The sequence below is a fragment of the Ursus americanus genome, chromosome 29 (assembly GCF_024610735.1).
Source record: "Ursus americanus isolate L20-20 chromosome 29, mUrsAme1.1.p, whole genome shotgun sequence".
Classification (NCBI taxonomy): Eukaryota; Metazoa; Chordata; class Mammalia; order Carnivora; family Ursidae; genus Ursus; species Ursus americanus.
In genome coordinates this window covers 33,902,528-33,920,294 of record NC_142155.1, presented here as the reverse complement: position 1 = coordinate 33,920,294, position 17,767 = coordinate 33,902,528, and the positions used below count along the sequence as shown (strand labels likewise).

The 17,767-nt window shown below is 54.8% G+C and overlaps 2 protein-coding genes across 5 annotated transcripts in view; one reads left to right on the top strand and one right to left on the bottom strand.

The window, feature by feature from the left end:
• The first annotated feature begins 82 nt into the window (after positions 1-82).
• On the top strand, positions 83-8,484 carry BYSL (bystin like). The gene is made up of 7 exons (XM_045777058.2): positions 83-427; positions 3,266-3,428; positions 5,693-5,831; positions 6,168-6,301; positions 6,866-7,026; positions 7,189-7,291; positions 7,820-8,484. The coding sequence occupies exons 1-7, from the start codon at positions 160-162 to the stop codon at positions 8,163-8,165; spliced, it is 1,314 nt and encodes a 437-aa protein (XP_045633014.2). The 5' UTR covers positions 83-159; the 3' UTR covers positions 8,166-8,484.
• Positions 8,485-10,311: 1,827 nt separating this feature from the next.
• CCND3 (cyclin D3) overlaps positions 10,312-17,767 on the bottom strand; it is an 88,762-nt gene continuing 81,306 nt past the window's right edge. Inside the window, exons 1-6 of one of the 4 annotated variants that reach the window (XM_087857131.1) lie at positions 16,927-17,259; positions 16,426-16,635; positions 15,830-16,045; positions 12,706-12,865; positions 12,013-12,149; positions 10,312-11,505 (exon numbers count right to left, since the gene is read on the bottom strand). In XM_087857131.1, coding sequence (XP_087713257.1) covers positions 11,338-11,505; positions 12,013-12,149; positions 12,706-12,865; positions 15,830-16,045; positions 16,426-16,635; positions 16,927-17,124 — 1,089 coding nt within the window. In that variant the 5' untranslated portion in view covers positions 17,125-17,259 and the 3' untranslated portion in view covers positions 10,312-11,337. Of the gene's footprint in view, positions 11,506-12,012; positions 12,150-12,705; positions 12,866-15,829; positions 16,046-16,425; positions 16,636-16,926; positions 17,260-17,767 lie in introns of those variants that run through there. The other 3 variants (XM_045777054.2, XM_045777056.2, XM_045777057.2) reach the window with 3 other exon arrangements.

Sequence of the window (17,767 nt, the reverse complement as noted above, 5' to 3'; positions counted from 1 at the left end):
GCACTCCTGGCCTCCGAACGCTCGGAGGCGCTGTAATCCCCGTGGGGGGGGCCTCCTGGGACATGGGAGTTCACTGCGCAAGCGCACTCAAGGCTTTTTCTCCATTTCCCCCCACTCAGTCCCCACGTGTGAACCTTCCCGGCAAAGTTTTGGAGGAAAATGCCCAAATTCAAGGCGGCTCGCGGAGCTGCGGGTCAGGAAAAACATGCACCTCTGGCTGAGCAGATCCTGGCTGGGGACGCAGTGCGGGCAGGATCCCGGGAAAAGCGGCGGGGTCGTGGGACCAGAGAAGAGGAGGAAGAGTATGTGGGGCCCCGGCTGACCCGACGGATCTTGCAGCAAGCACGGCAGCAGCAGGAGGAACTCGAGACCGAACATGGGAATGGGGACAAGCCCGCAGCGCCACGCGAGCGCACCACGCGGCTGGGTAAGTGGTGGGGGATGAGTGCCAGGAAGAGGGTGGTTAGTTGGGGTGGCGGGGGAGACTTGACGGCCAAAAGGAATTTGGCGGGGGAATCGTTTGGAATCAAGAAAAACAAATCAAATAAATAAGGGGTCCGCATTACACCCTTGCAAAGGTAATGAAATGGGAGACCCAGCTCTGGAGCAGATTTAGGGTGGTCAGAGCCCTCTCCGCCTACTTGTAATTTTAGATACTCGCTTCTAGGCACCCCTTAAGTTAGACCAAAGGAAGTAGTTGCTGACGTCACCGAGCGCTCCTAACATTTATCGATTTGTTCTATACATTCTTGGGGGGTTGTCTAAGACTAGACTGCGCTTTGCACTGCGCTAGGAGTTTAGATGCTTTGGGTAAAGAAGGAAACAAGATAGCCAGGTGCCTGACTTCAGGGTTACAGTTTAGCCCAAGAGAGAGACAATTAAGTTGATTATTAGAATAATATATTCCACGATAAAGTATAGTTTCTCTTATAACAATAGCATTATTTGGGGGGGTCAGGCTTCCCAGACTGCATGACCTTTGTGCTGAGACCGAAAAACAAGTGGAGAGTGCTCTTAGCAGAAAGAATGATACTGTTTAGGTGCTCAAGAGGGAGAGAGACAAATTAAAAGATGGTCAGTGTTATTAGGGTAGAAGTGTTGACCTCTGAGTTGCTTAATCCATTTCTCAGATCTCATCTTTTGTTTGTCCTGAGAGCAGTGTTTGACACAATTGAACACTGGCCTCCTAGCTTCAGTTTCTTTACATGGCTTCTGAGCCATCACATTCCTGTTTTACTGCTTCCTTACCTCTCAGTATCTTTTGCTGCTTCCTTTTCTGTCCCCAGCCTCTTATTGATGTGCCACAAGGTTCAATTCTTGCACCACTTCTCTTCATGTCACTTCTCTGGTGCTGTTAACAGTTTCGTGGTTTAAGTGCCATCTACTTGGTGACTGCTTCCAGCTTTGTATTCTTTTTTTTTTTTTTTTAAGATTTTATTCATTTATTTGACAGAGATAGCCAGCGAGAGAGGGAACACAAGCAGGGGGAGTGGGAGAGGAAGAAGCAGGCTCACAGTGGAGGAGCCTGATGTGGGGCTCCATCCCACAATGCAGGGATCACGCCCTGAGCCGAAGGCAGACGCTTAACCGCTGTGCCACCCAGGCGCCCCACTTTGGACTCCTCTCTTTCTTATTCCACATCTGATCTGTTAGGAAATCCTGTTGACTCTACCTTCAAAATAGATCCAGAGTCAGACCACTTCTCATCACCTTGGAACACAGTCCTGTTTGAGCCACCATAATCTCTCACCTGGATTTTTGTAGTAGCTTCCTGATTAGTATCCCATCCGCCTTACAGTCCACTCACAACAGCTGGAGGACTTCAAAGACCTACATGATCTGCCCCTGTTGTTAATCTGACCTCTTCTACTACTTTCTCCTCGTCCTCTTTATCCATACAGGCTTCATTGTTCCTTAAACACAGTAAGTTAGGGCTTTTGCCCTCATTATTCCTTTTGTCTTCATACTGTTGTGGGTTTATTCCCCTGATTCTTCATCCTCTCAGAGGCCTACCCTGGCCACTCGATTAAAAATGGAAATACCTGGGGGCGCCTGGGTGGCTCAGTTGGTTAAGCAGCAAACTTCTGCTCAGGTCCTGAGATTGAGTCCTGCGTTGGGTTCTGTGCTCAGCAGGGAGTCTGCGTGTCCCTCTCTGTCTTTCCCAAATGAATAAAATTCTTTAAAACAAAGAGAAAAAAGCCCACACTTTCTTTGTTCTTAATGAGCCGTTTACGTGTAACATTTTATTTTTCTGCTTGGATTATTACATCCTTTTCCAGATGCCCTGCCAGCCGTAGCCTTCCAATAATCAGATATAAAAATGGATTGTGCCAGGGGTGCCTGGGTGGCTCATTCGGTTAAGTGTCTGACTTTGGCTCAGGTCATGATCTCGGTGTCCTGGAATTGAGCCTCTTGGGGCGTCTGGCTCTGCATTCAGCGGGGAGTCTGCTTCTCCCTTTCCTTCTCCCTCTGCCCCTGCCCTTGTTCGTGCTCGTGCACATGTGCACACAGTCTCTCTCAAATAAGTTCTCAAAAGGGGGCGAGGGTTGTTCCATTGAAATCTGAACTCCGTTGCCTGGCCTCAAGGCCCTCCACCGTCTGGCTTTACTTTACCCATGTAGCCTTGTTTCTTGCTACTGTCTGTTAGATACTCTTGTAAGCAACCTTTCCTGCCAGCGTTGTTACCCATGTCTGGACCACACTGCTGCAGCACCCACACTGCCTGTCCAGAGCCTGGCCATCCTCTGCGCTCATCACCTTTTACATGCCTGTGGTATACACTGCCTCTGCTACTCATTTTGGCATAAAATGAAGCCCTACAATGTGTATAGAACAGAGGTGAAGAATGCGTAGTCTAAACCCAGACTACCTGCCTTAGGCAAGTTGCTTAACTTCCCTGTGCTTCCGAGTCCCCATCTGAATCTGGGTGGAATAGTAGTACCTACTTCTTGGTGTTAAGAAAATTAGGTACAGTGTTTGCAGCAGCTCCTGCTGTATAACCAAGTGTAGTGCATTAACCGTCATTCACTGGCATCACTGTCTCCTTGGCTCGCATTTGTACATTTTGTTTCTCAAGCAAGATTGAGAGCAGGAAGCCCCTGGGAACTGGAAGACGGTGGGTGCTTCATTGCTTTCGCTGCACCCATCTGTATCTGTTCCAAGTCCACATGAGGCCTGTACTGTGCATGATGGGTAAAGTCGAATTGACCTCTATGTCTCTCACCCATGGCTTGCCTTTGCTCATCCATTTCATCTCCTCTTCTAGGACCAGGAGTCCCGCAGGCTGGATCAGATGATGAGGACGAGGAGTGGCCCACCCTGGAGAAGGCTGCCACGATGACGGGGGCGAACCATCATGCGGAGGTGGTCGTGGACCCTGAGGATGAGCGTGCCATTGAGATGTTCATGAACAGGAACCCTCCTGCTCGGTAGGGCTGGCATGGCCGGGGCTGTGGGATGTCCCGGTGGCAGCTTTCTCCAGGGAAACATACACCCTGGCAGTTCTGGTTCCCTGCTTTTGGGAAGGGCCTGAGCATAGCTAGTTGTGGGGGAACCAACTTGGCAAAATGGGCCCATCCTCAGCGGGAATGACCCAGACCTCCTGCCTATCTGTCCACCTGTTGTAACACTGCCTGGGGAAACAGCTCCCGGGCCTTTTTTCATGTCTCCAGGGCGATCCATCCCATTGGATTTGGTTTTGGTCTGCTCAGTTTTCTTAGTGCTAAGCTCGATTTCTTTGGCCAGGTCTCTTTCATACTCTTAGCTTCATTTTGGCCAGGGCTTCTCAGCCTCGGCCCAACTGGCATTCTCTTTCTGATGGAGGGTGTGGGGAGTGTTTAGTAGCATGCCTGACTTTACTCACTGGATACCAGTAGTGATCTTTCCCCCAATTGTGACAACCAAACAATGTCTCCAGACTGCCACGTGTTCCCTGGTGGGCAGTCGCCCCTGGTTAGAAGCATGGTGTATTGCCACATATCCTAAATGGCAGCTCCAGAGCATGCGGGCGTTGAAGGTCCTCCTACCAAACTCTTAAGCCCATAGATTGTGACCCAGGGGAAGGGGAGTCTCGGATAAAAGGCCCTCAACCAGTTCATTCTGACCCTGTGATACTTACATGACACTGTTCTTAGTTCTTAGGCTTTTGGGAGCTAATGCATCTGTCATTGCTGATAATACTGAGAGATAAGACAGGGAAGCTGAAGGAGTTCTGTGGTCGCTTATCTGAGAGCACAGAGGGAGGAAATGAGCCCTTTGCCCACACTGATGCCCAGCAGCTGAAGTAGACATCACAAAGTGTGTCCTGGGTGGGTGTGCTTGTCCTGCCAGAGAGCCCCTCAGGTTCTCACTCAGCGCCTCTGAACTCCTTTGTAACACAGCGTTCTGACAGGATTGGCTGGGTGATTTTATTGCTTACAGTTACCGAAAACAGGGGCTGCTGACAGTCTTGAGAAATGACACCTGGGACCTTCTGAAAGCAAACCCAGGGGCGCCTGGGTAGCACAGCAGTTAAGCGTCTGCCTTCGGCTCAGGGCGTGATCCCGGCGTTATGGGATTGAGCCCCACATCAGGCTCTTCCGCTATGAGCCTGCTTCTTCCTCTCCCACTCCCCCTGCTTGTGTTCCCTCTCTCGCTGGCTGTCTCTATCTCTGTCGAATAAATAAAATCTTTAAAAAAAAATAAAAAAAGACAGCAAACCCAGCCCCACGTGAACTCAGTGGTCAGAGGCCTGTGCAGTTGGGGGCACATGGTAGTATCCTGTCAAGTACCTGAACTGTAGAACGTGGAAGACCAAGGTTTCATTCCCACCAAGGCTGTGAGACCTTGAGGGAGTTACTGACCTCTGTGGGTATCAGTTCCTGTGTCTGAATAAGGGCAGTCATGACACGTCTACAAGATGTCGCGCAGCCTGTATGAGATAACATCTGCAAGGCCCTGCCTCAGTGCCTGGTGTTGAGAAAACAGGAGGTGTCTTGAATATGCCTCAGCAGCTTCGGAAGACGCATGATACCAAAGCCCAGTGCGACAGTAATGCTGAGCCATCATAATGTGGTTATGTTGATAGGCTGTGTGTGTAAGGGACCCGAGAAGAATCTCGTTAATCTTAGAAATCTTTCCATAAATTTTAATAAATGAAATTGGGGGGAAGTTTGTGTCGTAGTCTCTCCTTAATGGCCCCCCACTACTTGAAATCTTGGGAGATAACGGAGATGTGTCTGGCGCTCTGAAGAGGTCACACCAGGACTTTGTAACGGGAGAGCCCTCCGCATGTTGCCAGCACATGGTGGGTGGGTTGGAGATAGGCCGTGCGTGCTGCACACTTGCCGTGCTCTAGCAGTTCCAAGTAATGTGCAACCATTAACTCCTGTAACCCCCGACTTATGAGTTAGGTCCTGTTACTACCCCTGTCTCACAGATGAGGAAACTGAGGCAGAGAGAGGCCAAGCAGTGTGCCCAGGGTCCTACAGGGAGAGGAGAAGCCGGGATCTGAACCCAGGCTGAATGGCTTTCGGGTCCTCTGCACCCTGCAGGGATTCTGTGGTGGGTGGTAGGGCCCAGGGAGACTGGGGCCACCCATCCCAGTGGGATCACAGGTGTACTGGAGCTCACAAGGGGCTGTGTGGGCTGTCTGGAGCTTCCTGGACTGACGACAGCCCTCTGTCCTTCCCTCCCGCACCTCCCTTACTCGTAGACGTACGCTGGCTGACATCATCATGGAGAAGCTGACCGAGAAGCAGACAGAAGTTGAGACGGTTATGTCAGAGGTGTCAGGCTTTCCCATGCCCCAACTGGACCCCCGGGTTCTGGAGGTCTACAGAGGAGTCCGGGAGGTAAGAGCTGAGAGGAGAGCCATGATGGCATACCCTCCCTGGGGCTGTGGGCTCCCACCTAAGGCTTTCTCTTCCCACACAAATGAGGCACAGGGGTCAAGAGCAGACTTAAGAGCCCGAGTGTGTGGGTTCAGATTCCTACTCTGCCACTAAGGCACTTGGTGGCCTTCGGGAAGGTTCCTTAACCCTGGAAAACGAGGGTGCTGAGAGTACATCCTTACAGGGTTATTGTGAGGATGAAGTGAGCTAAGCCGTGAAAACCACACCGGCGCCCCGGGCTCAGGGCACTCAGCTTCCGTGTCCTTGGCAGTGCTGATTCTGCGCCCTTGTCCCCAGGTGTTATCCAAGTACCGCAGTGGGAAGCTGCCCAAGGCCTTCAAGATCATTCCTGCGCTCTCCAACTGGGAGCAGATCCTCTATGTGACGGAGCCCGAGGCCTGGACCGCAGCGGCTATGTACCAAGCCACAAGGTAGAGTAGAGGGGGTTTAGGTAGGGGCTGGGGGCAGGGGGCTGGGGGTTGGGCTTTCTCTGCCATCGTCATTTCATTTTTAGTCTTGCCCCAGAGCTTAGCTTGTGCTTCTTTAGATAACTGTTTCTCCGGCTTTCCTGTTTCATATCTCGGGGCCGGGACCCTGTTGCGACCACTGTGATGAGTTTCCAGAAGCGGGGCTCAGAACTACTGGGGGATAAGCCCTAGTGTGTCAGAGGGGCCTCCGAAGTCTGTGGCTCCCCGGGCACGCTCAGGTCCCTCGTGACAGCAGGTAGAGAGAACCCGTGTTGGGGACAGAAGGAGGATAGTGGAGAACTCTGGCTCTCCCGAAGATAGTGGTCACTCTGGGTGCACCTTGTAGCCCCTCCTGTGCCCTCTCTCATCTGACTCCGGGGTCAGGTGCACACAGCTCACTCCCACACACCCCTCACATCTCTTGTGTGCACCATCCCTGGTGATAAAATTTTAAGTGCCAGCCGCCAAGCTGTCGAGTGACCTGGGGTCTCCCCCATATCCTTCCCCCCACCCCAAAAAAAACCCTAGGATTTTCGCCTCTAACCTCAAGGAACGCATGGCTCAGCGCTTCTACAACCTTGTCCTGCTTCCCCGGGTACGAGACGACATTGCTGAGTACAAACGACTCAACTTCCACCTGTACATGGCACTCAAGAAGGCCCTGTTCAAGCCCGGAGCCTGGTTTAAAGGTGGGAACCCAGGAGGCAGCTGGGGAGGGCCCGGAGCTCCTGCAGGTGAAAGCAGCAAGCCCGATTTGGGAGCTGATTGTGTCTCGGGTAGGTGGGAACCCGCTGTAACACCTTTTTCTCTCACCCCGGACGCAAAGTGACTGCCCCTCTGACCCTCCACAGGGATCCTGATCCCACTGTGCGAGTCGGGCACCTGCACCCTCCGAGAAGCCATCATCGTGGGTAGCATCATCACCAAATGCTCCATCCCTGTGTTGCACTCCAGGTAGTATTGGTGAGGGGGGAGGACAGTTAGACAGGAGATACCCAACTAGGAGAATCCCAGGATTGGGGCGGACAGAGTGGAGCAGGAGCTAGAACAGCCCTGAGTCTGTGGCTTGTTGAAGCTCCCGAGCATGTTGGTATTCTGCTAGAATGTAAGTGCCCCCAGACAGGAGCCCAGTGCCTGGCGCCCGGCAGGTGCTCAGTAAATAGTTGAATGAATGAATGAATGAATGAATGAGGAGCATGGGAAGAAAGTGTGTTAGGGGTGGCGATCTTCAGATGCTTGAATCTATTCTAGCCAGATACTGAGAAGAGCAGCTGAGCGAGACTTAGGGATTTAGGGTGAGTCTGCACAGAGCTGGTAATTGGAGCCGAGGGGGTGTCCATTTGGGGAGGTGAGACGGCCTGAGATGGTCCCCTTAGGACTAGCACAGCACAGGGGCCTGCCGGGGAGGAGAGGGGAAGGAGGGACAGGAGAGGGCGGATCTGCCCTCCAGCATCTCCCCCACGGCTAACCCTTGCCCGCCAGTGCGGCCATGCTGAAAATTGCCGAGATGGAGTACAGCGGGGCCAACAGCATCTTCCTGCGCCTGTTGCTGGATAAGAAGTACGCACTGCCCTATCGCGTGCTGGACGCCCTGGTCTTCCACTTCCTGGGCTTCCGGACGGAGAGGCGTGAGCTGCCTGTGCTCTGGCACCAGTGCCTCCTGACTTTGGTGCAGCGCTACAAGGCCGACCTGGCCACGGAGCAGAAGGAGGCCCTCATGGAACTGCTCCGGCTGCAGCCCCACGCGCAGCTGTCCCCCGAGATCAGGCGTGAGCTTCAGAGTGCAGTGCCCCGAGATGTGGAAGATGTGCCAGGCACCATGGAGTGAGGACAGTGCTTTACCCTGGTCTGAGGGACATGAGAGGACACCAGGATTCCCTGTTGGTGACACAGAGCTTTTACAGCTGAAGTCTCCAGATCTGGACAGTGTGAGAGTGACTCCCGACACCTGACAGGGAGGACTGGAGGGTCTGGCCGGCTCCCTCCTCCATTCTAGGTCTTCATCCCTACTCAGTTCTGAGACCCGATTTGAGGTGCCCCACGCCAGCGTTTCCACTCCCTGGCTGGGCTTGGAATAGGTTCTTTGTCTCAGGCTGTTGTCACGTCACTGGGATGCGGATAAAAACCAAAGGCAGGTATTTATTGAACTTCTGTGTTTTAATGTGATCAATGGAGAACTTTTTGCTTTCCCTCTTTAGCTGGAGGGAAGCTCTTCCCTCCCTGTTCCTGTCTAGGAGTGGATTCTTTTTTTTTTTCCTTTAAGATTTTATTTATTTATTTATTTAACAGAGAGCGACAGCAAGAGCGGGAACACAAGCAGGGGAAGTGGGAGAGGGAGAAGCAGGCTCCCCACTGAGCAGGGAGCCCGATGCGGGGCTCAGTCCCAGGACCCCAGGATCATGACCCGAGCCGCAGGCAGATGCTTAACGACTGAGCCACCCAGGCGTCCCTAGGGATGGGTTCTAAACAGTTCACAGAAGATACTTCTCCCCCCCACCCCCTTCACCTTCTCCAGTTTGTGTCTCCAGGTAGAGCCTTCACAGAGGCAGAGGCTACTTTGGGGGAATGCCAGCGACCAGGAGGTGGTTCAAAAGACGGTCCTGTCTCAGCTGTGGGTGGACTGCCGTGGGAGAAAGTCCCTGGAACTGGAGCTAGAGTGAATTATACGGTCAGGTCCCGGGATGAGTAGATCTGGAGTCACCCCCAGACAGGTTCCCTTTCTTGGCTACTTAAAGCTTTAGACCAGGGATTGGCAAACTAGAGTCATAGGCCGGTTTCCTTGCAGTCCATGAGCTAATCATGATTTTTACATTTTTTTAAATGATCAGGGAAAAAATTAACAGTATTTTGTGATAGGTGAAAATTACATGAAATTCCGATTTCAGTGTCCATAAGTAAAGTTGTTTTGGGACACGGCCATGCCTATCTGTTTGGCTTTTATGGGTGCTTTCATGCTGCCTCAGCAGAGTTGAGTAAGGTTGGACCTTGAAGAGTGCAGGGTTAAGGGCGCCAACCCCCTCATGTAGCCAAAAATCTGTGTGTAAAACTTTTGACTCCCCAGACATAACTACCACTAGCCTCCTGTTGACCCCCATCCGCCTTACTGATAACATGAGCCATCAGCTAACACGTTTTGTAGGTTAGAGGTCATATGTACAGTACTCCTACAGTAAAGTAAGCCAGAGAAGAGGAAATGTTAAGGGAATTGTGAGAGAAAATACATTTACAGTACTGTACTGTTTATGAATACCCAAGTTTATACATGTGTTGAAAAAATCTGCGTGTAAGTGGACCTGCCCAGTACAGTCCTTCCAGAACCCTTCTTGTTTGCATTTGGTGAATTCATCCCAACCCAGTTAAATGTATTTAGGGAGAAATTGGTCATGAATTTCGGATTTATCTGCAGTTTTGTCTTTGAGAAACACATGAAAACTGCCCAGCTGAGGCAAGCCAGGCACTACAGAATGCACAGGCTTCAGTCACCAGCGCTCCCTGCTTACCTTGTGTGGAGAAGCACACCCACACCTGGTGTCCTAGCTTGCCTTCCACAGCCCTCTGACCTCTGCTTCCACAACACACACACACACTTCAGGGCTTTTTCAAGATAAAGGGCCATGTTGTAGTGTGTATGTTTCTTAACCATTTAAAGTAAAAACTAGGCTGTCCACTTCATTTCCTTAAAAATGTGTCACTCATTAAGTTTTTGAGTATTGTGCCTCAAGCCTGTTTTCCCATGAGCCCTGTGGTTTTTATTGTGCAATTTTGCATGGTGCAGTGAGTTTTAGGAATGCATACGTCCCACTGTAATGCAGAACTGACTATATCTGGGGCAGAAACCAAATGGCCCACAGAGCCTTTACAGAAATGGCTTGTGATGCCCCCTGCATCATGACCCTTAACTTCTGTCCTGCTTACATTGTGCATTCTAGGAACAGCTTGTCCCCATACCACCATCCAACCCAAGAAGCCAAAGCCAGGTTTATTCCAGAATCTTTATTAAGGTAGCATGATGGTCCTGGGCCACCAGCCTGGACCTTGTGGCCTTAGGAAAGACCCGTGTCAACAGGGCTTGCCTCCCTCTCCAGACAGGGGCTCAGTCACCTCCAGTTTATCCCTGCTCCATCCCTCACCCCCAGAGGATGGGGCAGAGGGCCAGAGGGAGAGGAGGGCATGGCCCCACCCCAGGCTGTAGCAGCTCCTCGGCCACAGAGATCATCTAGCCAGTAGCAGAGGGAAGGGATGCAGCAACCACCAGGGTTACCACCACTTGTGGGGGAGATGGTCCCCACCACACCCTCTTACAGTTGTCCTCAAAACAATTAATAAATTAAAACCACCTCTTCCTTCAGCACTGACCCCCCTCAATCACACAGGAGAAGCTGAGCAGAAAGCAAAGCAAGGAGGAATTGGTTGGTTCTGCCCCTCTGACAGAGGCCTGGGCCTGCCCTCTGGGAGCAGCTGTGAACATGGATATGCAGGGGCCTCCAAAGTGTGTCAAGAGGAGCTGTCCAGACTGTTTCCCCTCACACGTGTCCTATCAGAATATCCAGAACTTCTTCAGAAAGACCCCAATCCAAATGCAAGAACTCTGGAAGGTGTGGCACCTTTACAAGGCACTGGGGGCATGTTGGCATCTGAGAACATGAGAGCCCCAGAGATAAGGGGGCCTCAAAGAGGAATGCTGGTACATGTATTTTACCTACTTCAATTTCATTTCTGACCAGCCTGGCCCACCGCCAGCTAGGATCAGGGAAGGAGCAGGGCTGGTCAGATGCAGAGGAAAGGAGGAGCCTGGCCGGCCACCCAAACATGGCTGGCCAGGCCCCTTAGTGCACACTGCAGGGATAGGTAGGGCCTGACCCCTTTGGCTTTGCAAGGGGCCAATAGGAAGGAGCCCCCTCAGGCTTCAGATGTGGCATGGTTCATTCCCGCAGGGAGGGGGTGGGTGGCAGTGTCCCCTCCTCTGCTGCGAGTGGCCACTGGAGGGGGCCTCTCCAGGGCTACAGATGGATGGCTGTGACATCTGTGGGAGTGCTGGTCTGGCTGGGCCCCTGGCTACTGGAGCCCCTGGGGGCTTTGGGTGCCGGGCTAGGCGAGGGCTGGGCGGCTTCTCTGAGGCTCTCCCTGAGCGCAGCTTCGATCTGCTCCTGACAGGCCCGCAGGCAGTCCTGCAAACGGGAACAGTGAGGAGTGACTGCTGGGTGGGATGGCAGAAGGTCCCCTTTGGGACTAAGGGTCCGCTTCCCCACGGCCCACAGCATCTGGCAGCAGGTGCAGGAGAAGGACACCTTCCAGCACACAGGGAAGTCTGGGGAGGTTAGGCCACAGCCTGGCCCCAGGAATCAGCCTTCAGTTCTAAGAAACTGGCAAGAGGATGTGGCAAGGGGGTGTGAGAGCAGCCCCGCATGTGACAACAGATCCTCCACCCCCACCCCTGCACACCATTTGGCAGAAAAAGTGCACCCAGGGACAGTGCCCTTCAACCCACCCAAGACACCTGCTCTTCCCCAGACCAAGGCAGGAGATAAAAGGCCACAGAAGCCCCAAGGGTGGGGCACCTGAAACCCTGAGCGGGGACTAGGTTAGGGATGCACAGCTCCCTCTGCTGGAGGCTCCGGGAATAGCGCTGCTTCGGGAACTGCTGATGGGGGCAGTCCCAGGGGCCCTGCACTCACCACCTCAGTGCCTGTGATCCCTGCCAGCAGCTCCGTGAGTTCATCCCCGGATGTGGAACACGCACCGAGGCCTTGTACTGCTGCCCCAATGCTGCCCGTGGCGATCATGGATGGCGGGTACATGGCAAAGGTGTAATCTTGGAAAGAGGGAGAGGGAAGCATGAGGCAAAGGCTTAGCGTGGACTTCCTATGACTCAGAATAAGTGCCAGGTAGCGCGAAGAGAGCAAGAAATGCCCTGCAGTGAGTGCTGGGAGAGCAGCAAGGGAGGAGGGCAGGAAAGGGCCTCTCTCCTAGAGAGCACCAGGGTGGACAGCAAACCCCCAGGTCCATCAGGCCCAGGGTGGCTGGTTAAGTGAGCCCGATCAGGGATGGGGTGGGGTGGATAAATGAGTTTCTTCCTGGTGTGGCAACAAAACCAGGGTCAAGAAGACCTTGGTTCTGCTCCCAGCTTCATCACTATGAGACCTTGAGGAAGTCACTTCGCTCTAAGCCACCTACATAGTGTGTGGGGGGGGTCTCTCAAATCCCATACAGCTCCAACTATGTTCTGCCTTTTCTGAGCCCCCAGTCTCAGAGGGGAAAGAATATTCACATATTTTGAGAGGAGTATAAACCACAATCCAGTTCCATGCCACCCTTCCAAGTCTTTGGATTTTCCTCATTTGGCAAAAAATGCGTATAAGGGCTCTTACCTGTAGCACAGAGGGCCAAAAAGGTCTGGGCATGTTTTTTGACCAAAGCTTGTCGGTCACGGGGCAGAGAGAGCCGGTGCAGAATCAGGGCCAGGAAATCATGGGCAATCACAGCAGCCAGGTCCCACTTGAGCTTCCCCAGGACCAGCACCTCCCAGTCCTGGAGGTTGGGAAAGAGGGTGGAGTCAGTGGCTGAGGAGGGAAGGGCAGGCAGTAAAGCAGAAGTCTCACAGGGAAGGAAGCCCATCAAACTTGAAGGTCAAGACCCCAGTTCTGCTTCTGGGTTTACAGACTGGTGCTGTGGAATGGGGAGTCCAGGGCACAGAAGAACTGGGGGAGTTGGCTTTGGGCATTACTGCTTGCTTACGAAGTGCCAGAACTACATGTTGGATATAAACTCTCTTTCAATCCTGTTTGGTTATCTTTCGGGGGCCAATAATGCAAGTCTTCTCACTTCATGCTGGGCTCTGGGCACTTCCCCAGCCAGGGTTGAAAGAAAAGACTGCAGTAACAAATACCACCGGCAGCATCAGAACCTTGAGCCTCCTCTGGGGTGAAGCAGAAAGCCCCTCCGTAATCCCAAGGATTTGTGAAAGGGGAGACCACCACTAGCCTCTCCTCCAATTCTGCATCCCAACCAAGTCCACACCTCTTGAAGAAACCAGAATGAACACGAGGCCACGCCTCCAGTGACACAGCCACTGAACCAACCTTGAGGTTCCTCAAAGGGGAGGTTGCCCAACCCAACCCAACCCACATCCCGTTGCTGGGACAGGGGGGTGGGTCTGAGATGTAGCACCCCATTCCACCCCCTTTACCTGGAACCACAGCGGCTAGTGTCATTTAAGTCTCAGGAAGCTAAGTGGGGGTCAACCTGGACAGGATGGGTCCAGATGATCCTTGAGGGACCAAACCCTGTCTTCCCCTGCCCACACCTACATACCACTGCTATGTCCTGGAGGGAGGCTGGAAGCCCCACCCCAATCCACTCATCTGGGGTTCCTAGTTCTGGCCCTATTTCTGAGTTGCACACGTGAGGATTTCTTCATTGTTTTATCTCAGGAAGGAACTCATGGGTTTGGCCCCTTACTGAGGCAGAAATGGCAACCCCACCCAACCTCTTCCAGGTCCCCAGTCACAGCCATCCCTCTCCTGGCCCCCATCTGGGAGTTATCCTCCCAAATCAGCCCCAAGCCTCTCAAAGGGCCCTACAGAAAAGAGCCTGGCCCAGAGCCAAAAGAAGTTGGGCAGAGAAGCCAGAATTCTACTCCTGCTTGTCCCGGTGCTCCAACTTCTAACTCAGAAGTGAAAAGAAAGCACCTAGCGTCTAAGGAACCATCTGGAAGGCAACTTGGAGCGGGGCTCTCCCTGTGGGGAAGCAGGAGGGTCCCACGTAAGGGAAGGCAGCCACCTTACCCTGTATCCGGGCAACTCCTGAAAATCTCAGCCCTTGCTTGGTGGACAACACACCCCTGGGAGTGGTTAGTGGCAGGGGCTGGCACCTTCCACACCAGTAGGCTTTAAGGCCACCTGGGCTAGCCAGGGCTAGCCAGAAGACCCAGACCCTCCTCATCTGCTTCACTGCAATGCTTCCCCCTCCTTCTCTGGGCCTCAACTGGGCCTCTCTGCTGCACAAGGATTTGGACTGACTGGAGTTCTCTGTAGTCCCTTCCAACTCTGACCTTCTAGGAAGGCATCTGCACACTCCACCCCCAGCTCAGGCGAGGGAGTGGAGATAGAGTCCTTGTGGCCTGTTCCGAAAAACTCCCCTCACACAAAGGCACACACACCATGCCAGTCTTTTCACAAAAAGGAAGTCCCCTTATACCTTCCAGCCCAAACCCCTCCAAAAACATCTCGCTCGCTGGCCCTGGAAACTGGCTCCACCTTCAGACTTGCCAAAAACTACCAGATTCATCACAAAGAGCTGTGGGGCCTCCCGGATTCCCAACTCCGGCCTCCTACTCCCATCTCTGAGAGCTACTTGGCAGGAAGAGGAATCCTGTTCCTCGACAAGCAGCAGTCGGGGGCCCCAGTACCCTGGCTTCCAGGCCAGCCAATCACAGCAGCCTGCATGCTGCCCTCCTCCCCGGGAGAGGAGGCCCAGAGACTCCTCTCAGGGTCAGGAGAAGACTTGGCCGGCCGTAGAGCAAGGTGGAGGAAGGTGCCAGCTCACCCATCCTCTCCCCCAGGCTCCCCAGGAGATGATCTGCCTGCCCTAAATAACCTCTTCCTGATCCAAGCAGCTCCCCCTCCTTCCTCTCCAGGCTCAATGGGGAAAGAGCCTTGACTCTCTTGCCCTGCCTGGGGAAGAGCCCAGCCCAAGTTCCCAGCAAGAGGCCCAGGGAGCCACTTCCCAAACCACAGGAGTGACAGCAGCTCCCCACAGGGTTATGAAAGACCTCAGGCCGGAGTGGGTGGGCCCGGGGAGGGGGCAGCATTATCACATCGGAAGCAGCTGCAGCTCAGCTCCCTGTCGGTCTCTCAGCTCTGGCCTTCGGCTAAGGGGGAAAGGGAGAGGTGACTCCACCAGGCCCGAAGCAGCTGCTGAGTTCCTCAGAATAAGCACAAGGAAGGAGCTCTCTCTTCTGGGATATAAAAGGAAGGAAACAAGGTGGGATGACAGCTCCTTGGCCCTTCCTGAGAGCAATCAGGGCCCGACTTTAATCGGCTCTGGGAGGTTTTTCAATCACAAAGTCCACACTGGGACAAAGACTCAACCAAGGCAGCCCCCTCCCCCACATGAAGCACATTCCACTCCCCCACTCCAGTGGGGGTGTGCAGGCATGTCCTTTTGCTGCCAATAAATAACTCATGGTGGCGGTGTAAACCCAGAGGCAAAGTACTAGTGAGTATAGACATGCAGTTTGACTTGTCGCTATCTGGGGGAAAGACCAGGAAGGAATGGCACCCCCTGGAGGTCAGGAGAAGGGGATTCGATTGGTGCTGGCAGCTCCGAGCCTGGGCTGGGGGCTACCCTGACTGTCCCAGCTTAGTGCCCCATCTTTAGTCCAAAAATAAGGGGCTGCTACCCGCGCCAAAGGCAGAAAGCCTGTGAGGCCTTGGCTTTCCTTTTCCTGGTGGGGAGGTCTTGCGTCGGGGGCGGGGAGGCTTAGGCACGCACCCGCAGCTGGCGGGGAGAGACAGAGTGGTCGGTGTAGATGCACAATTTTTCGATGGTCAGGGGCGTCGTCTCGCGCAGCTTGGAGGCCAGCAGCATGCAGACCGCACCCAGGAGCTGCAACTGCGCCTTTCGGGTGGGGACGCAGGACAGGTAGCGATCCAGGTAGTTCATGGCCAGGGGGAAGACTTCCTCCTCACAGCGCTGCTCCTCACAGACCTGGGGGAGGGCGCACAGTGACTTCTGGGGCGGGGGCATGGGAAACGCTGCAGCACTAAAGGAGGGGGGCGGGGGGCGCGGAAGGGAAGTGGAATGGGGAGCAAAAAAACGGGAGGGTGGATAAGTGTACCTTCAGTGACAAGGACTAACCTACGGAGGAGGATGCGCCTTCCCCAAGGTGACGCCCCCCACTTCCTCTGAGTTGCCTGCCTCCTTCCCCCTCCCCTGGGGGTACGCCAGAGGCTCCGTTCCTTGAGAAGGATTCCGAACTGAGACGGCCCTTCCCCGTGGCGTGAAGGGGGTTGGGGAAACGGAAGAGTCACCCACGGTAGCCAGAGAACTGGGACCTTACCCCCATTACCACCACCCACTGCACACACCCAAAGGGAAGGGAGGGGACTCCAGCCGCTGCCTCCCGCACTTTTCATTTCCCTGACTGCCGGAACAGAGCGCGCGCCACCCCCACCGTCTTCCCCGCCAGAACCCCGCGACAGACACAGGAACCGGCTCCGGGGCGGGGGCGGCCGAGCCCAGGGTTTTCCAGGCGCGCTCTCCTGAGAAATCCGAGCGGGGAAGGGAAGCAGGAGACGCTGAGACAGGCCGGTGGGGAGAGGGCTGCCCTAGTCCCGCTTTCCTGGCCCGCAGAGAGGGTTAGTGAGGTTGCCAAACGACCGGCAGTCCGAGTTAGGGCTGGGGAAGGGAAAGGGACACCGCGGAGGCAGTCGGGCGGCTAGGGTGCCCGAGTGAAAGGCCAGGCCCCGGGGATCTGAGCCACCAAAGCATCTTGCTAATTGTTATTGGGACCAGGACGTCCCCGACAGGGCGGCCCGGGGATGTCCGGAGCCGGGCGGCGGGGGAGGGGAGACCCTTCCGGGCGATACCTCCAGCATCCAATACGCCAGCATCTTCCGCATGTGCGGCTTGATCTCCCTCTGCACACACTGGAAGTAGGAGGCGCGGGGCACGTAGCGCTCCTCCAGGCGGAGCAAGCTCTGCAGGACACGCTGGTCCCCCAGCAGTCGCGGGTCCGGCCCGGCCCGGGGCGCGTGCCGGGTGCCCTCGCAGCACAGGAGCTCCATACTCGGGCAGCGCACGGGCGGGCGGGAGCTCGGGCTTGCGAGCCAGAACGCAGGCGGCGGTCGGGAGAGCGCGGGGCGCGGGTCTGGCGCTGGCGCTGGCACTGCGCGGCCGAGCCCTAGCCCGCCCGCGCCGGCGCGCGCGCCGCTTCCCTGACAGGCGCCCCGCCCCTCGCGACGATGTAGCAACCGTGGAATGCTCAGCGGCGCAAGGCCCAAGGGGCGGGGCCGCCGCAGCCCCAGACGGAAAGGGCTGGCTGGCCGCCCCCTCCCCCCGGGCGGCCGCATTGGTCCGCGGGGCGCGGGCCGGCCGGCTTCCGGGCGCCCACGGCCCTTCTGACCACCCCGGGGAGAGAAGCTTCTTGGAGGTGGGCCTCTTCCCCCCTGCTGCGCCGACCGGCCCTCCTCTTTTGCTTCTGTGACTCTAGCCGCCCAGGAAAGAACTTTCTTCCAAAGGTTATTCATTCATTCGTCAAACCCTGGTTCGCCCCCCCCCCCCACCACGGAAGGCTCTGGGGAATATGAATGGTACGAAGCTAGGCACTTCTTAATGCACACCGATCTAAGCATTTAACGTGTTCACAACTTAGGAAATCAGTCCTCACGGAAACTCGACGAGTCAGGTAGGAGACGAATTTCGCAGATG

What these genes read in the sequence shown, in the direction of transcription:
- BYSL (XM_045777058.2), top strand. Translation starts at nt 160, where the DNA reads ATGCCCAAATTCAAGGCGGCTCGCGGAGCTGCGGGTCAGGAAAAACAT. An exon ending in TCTACAGAGGAGTCCGGGAG is followed by an intron (nt 5,832 to 6,167) that starts GTAAGAGCTGAG and finishes CCTTGTCCCCAG; the next exon opens with GTGTTATCCAAGTACCGCAG. An exon ending in ATCCCTGTGTTGCACTCCAG is followed by an intron (nt 7,292 to 7,819) that starts GTAGTATTGGTG and finishes CTTGCCCGCCAG; the next exon opens with TGCGGCCATGCTGAAAATTG.